Source organism: Geospiza fortis, unplaced genomic scaffold, assembly GCF_000277835.1.
Source record: "Geospiza fortis unplaced genomic scaffold, GeoFor_1.0 scaffold61, whole genome shotgun sequence".
NCBI classification, from domain to species: domain Eukaryota; kingdom Metazoa; phylum Chordata; class Aves; order Passeriformes; family Thraupidae; genus Geospiza; species Geospiza fortis.
Window position 1 is genome coordinate 1,079,196 of NW_005054430.1, and position 3,479 is coordinate 1,082,674.

Consider the following 3,479-nt stretch of genomic DNA (forward strand, 5'->3'; position numbering starts at 1 on the left):
ATCCTGACTCACCTCACAGGTGAGTCCTGCTGGAAAAATGTGGAATTTTTCTTCACTCGGGATCACCAAATGTGGTGGTGTTCACAGGGGTCCCAGGACGAGGGAAGGGATGAGAATTTTGACTCCATGTTTCAGAAGGCTGGTTTATTATTTTATGATATATATTATATGAAAAGAAAACTATGTATTAAAACTACACTAAAGAATAGAAGAAAGGATTTCATCAGAAGGCTGGCAAGAAATAGAAAAGAATAATAATGAAAGCTTGTGACTCTCAGAGAGTCTGAGACAGCTGGACTGTGATTGGCCATTAATTAGAAACAACCACATGAGACCAATCAAAAATTCAACTGTTGCATTCCACAGCAGCAGATAATCATTGTTTCCATTTCGTTTCTGAGGTCTCTCAGCTCCTCAGGAGGAAAAGTTCCTAGCAAAAGGATTTTTTTCTTAAAATATCATGGCGACAGAAAAACCCTCCTTCAGTTTGGGAGGCAAAGCTTGGATTGGTCTTGGGCACGGGATTGGGTCAGTTGGTGATAAAAACACCACATTTTTGGGTTCAATCCTTGTGTTCATCTATCATGGACTCCATTATCCTGGTGGATCCAGCTCAGGATGTCCTGTGGATGGTGGAGGCACGTGCAGCCCTCACTGCTGGTGGCAATAATCCCTGGCTGTTCCCGTGGGAGGGAGTGGACAAGTCCTTCTGGCACGTTGGGCAATCCTGGATTTATCAACACAATTCCCAGAGTTATTTATCCAAAACCACCTTGGGAATGCAGGAACCTCTCCGCAGGCACCACCCAGGGTCTCTCACCACCCTGCGCTCTTGAGGTTTTGGGAATTCCTTGGGTTGCTGTCACTACAGGACACGAAACAACACAAGCACACACACCGCTGCTCTCAAGGTGAAAAAAGGGAAGTTTATTTTCTGACTCCAGCATTTATGGTTTTCCGAAAGTGACAGTGGACTGGAGGGTGACAGTGCCACAATGACACTGGACAAACCAACAGTCCATCAATTTTCTCCTCCTCCTCCATAAAAGAATGCAAAACAATGAGTTATTTACAGAAAGTGTGTGAGAGTTTGTTAGAAGAATGTAAACATCAGAAGGCTTAGAAAAGCTTAAAAAATCAGGGCGACAGGTTGTGGCTCTGCCTCTTCCAACATGGAATTCTGGCTCCTTTCCGTGTCTTCTTCACCTGATTCCATCTCAATGGGCTTTTCATGGAATTTGAAGATGTGTCTGGATGATCCATCCTCTCCTGGAGTTCTTTTCGTGTCCCCCTGCGTGTCACCAGTTTGGTGTGGGTGGTGAGAGGTGTGGATGAGGTTCCTCAGCTTGGAATCCATGGATCCGTTAGGAATTTCAGCCTGGCATCCTGGATAATGTTTGGAAAGTGGATATTAATGAATGCCCAAATTTTTCTCTTCCACCACAGCTTGGAGCCATGGTGTTACTCTGGGACCGAGCTGAAATCTTATCCCGGTTCGTTTTTCCAGCTCCTTCTGGAGATTCCAGCCCCATCCCGCCCATCCAGGACCTGAGGGTTACCGACACTGGTGTCAACACTTTGAAGCTGGCTTGGAAAAGGCTTCCTGGGATAAGTCACTACAAGATATCCTGGGAGCCATCCAATGGTAAGAATCCCAATCCTTGGTCAGAGAGCACAAGGAACCCACAAAAATGGGGAGTTTGGCTCGGGAAATTCCTTTTTCCATGGGTGGTCAGGGTAGGTGGGGACTTCAGTGTCTACAGGGACAGGTTGGGCTCCTCTAAACAAGCCCTGAGCTAAGCTTTAGGCTCTGACCAAGGATATAAATATAGTTAGGACTTGGAAATTCCAATAATTAGTTCCTTTCCACAGTTGTGACCTCATCTCTCCACTGCCTGTGCCTCAGTTTCTGTGGTGGTGCTCACAGGGGTCCCAGGACGAGGGAAGAGATGAGAATTTTGACTCCATGTTTCAGAAGGCTGGTTTATTATTTTATGATATATATTATATTAAAAGAAAATTACATATTAAAACTAGAAGAAGAAAGGATTTCATCAGGAGGCTGGCAAAGAAAAGAATGGAATGAAAATAAAATCTTGTGACTGACCAGAGAGTCTGAGACAGCTGGACTGTGATTTGCCATTAATTAGAAACAACCACATGAGACCAATCACAGATGCACCTGTTGCATTCCACAGCAGCAGATAACCATTGTTTACATTTTGTTCCTGAGGCCTCTCAGCTTCTCAGGAGAGAGGATCCTAGCAAAAGGATTTTCCATAAAATATGTCTGTGCCTCAGTTTCCCCATGGGCAAAATGAGTCCCTAACTCTCCTCCCTGGCCAGGTCCTGTCAGGTGTGTGTGCAGCTGCTGTAACCATGACTGTTACACTTCCCTTTCCGTGGACACCGTGGGGTTTTTTTTGGGATGTCTCCCCTCAGGTGACTCGGAATCCTCCCAGCTGGTCCCAGCAGAGGCCGTTTCCTTCACGATTCCCAAACTGAGGGACAACAGCACCTACACCATCTCCGTGTGCGCAGCGGGAAAGGGGCAGGAGGGAAACCCCACGGTCCTCACGGCCAAAACCTGTGAGTATGGGATTCATGGGTTGGGATAACAGCATCTCCATAGGGGAGGGAAAGAAAAAGAGCAGTTTGGGCTGATGGACGCCTTATTCCTGGAATTCCAGGATTTTTTGGGTTGGAAGGGATCTTAAAGTTCATCCACTTCCAACACCTTCTATAGATTCCTCCAAGCCCCATCCAACCCGGCCTTGTTCTTCTCAGATCCCACCAAAAAATAGACATTGATCTTTTCTTCTTATTACCAAGGAATATTGGGATTTTTCGATCTTCCCCTGCCAATAATTCCCATTTTTGTGGCACATTATCTTGGAATTCCCTCTTTATGCAATACCTTGACCTTTTCCAGCAGGTAAAGGCCAACGTCCCTCGTGACTTGTGCCAAAATGGGCAGGTTTGAGATCAAACAGAGGAGAAAATCAGGGATGTGGAGCCAACACTGGGATTTCAGGGAGCATCTGGGGAAAAAAAAAAAAAACGCAGGAAAAACTTCATTACCCATCCCAAAAACCTCAAGTTTCAGTCAGTTTAAAGTCCAGACTGAAGATCTGTCAAAATTTCCCCCAGTTCCCACAAAATGAGAACCTGGTTTGATTCAGCTTCTTGGAAAACACCTGAAGTGCTGGAGGATCTCCTTCCTCCCACCAGAATCATGGAATTCGGGAGGCAGAAATGTCCCCAAAGCCATTTCCAGCCCCTAAGCTTTATCCCTTGCTTTTCCAACAGTGGATTTGCCCAAAGTGACGGAATTCACCGTGCAGGAGGCCGCAGATTCCAGCGTTTTGTTGTCCTGGAATTCTGTTCCTGGAGCATCCCTGTATTCGCTGACGTGGGGATTGTCCTCAGGTAAGGTTTGGTGAGGGAAGGAAACCCTGATCCATCTCCTGAGCTCCTCT

The 3,479-nt window shown here is 46.1% G+C and overlaps 1 protein-coding gene across 1 annotated transcript in view; it reads left to right on the forward strand.

Moving 5' to 3' along the window:
- LOC102045590 (collagen alpha-1(VII) chain-like) overlaps positions 1-3,479 on the forward strand; it is a 104,828-nt gene that overhangs the window by 28,133 nt on the left and 73,216 nt on the right. Inside the window, 4 exon segments of the mRNA XM_031061892.1 lie at positions 1-19; positions 1,508-1,645; positions 2,443-2,589; positions 3,310-3,429. The exon segment at positions 1-19 is cut by the window's left edge and continues 25 nt beyond it. Of these exon segments, the coding sequence (XP_030917752.1) occupies positions 1-19; positions 1,508-1,645; positions 2,443-2,589; positions 3,310-3,429 (424 nt within the window).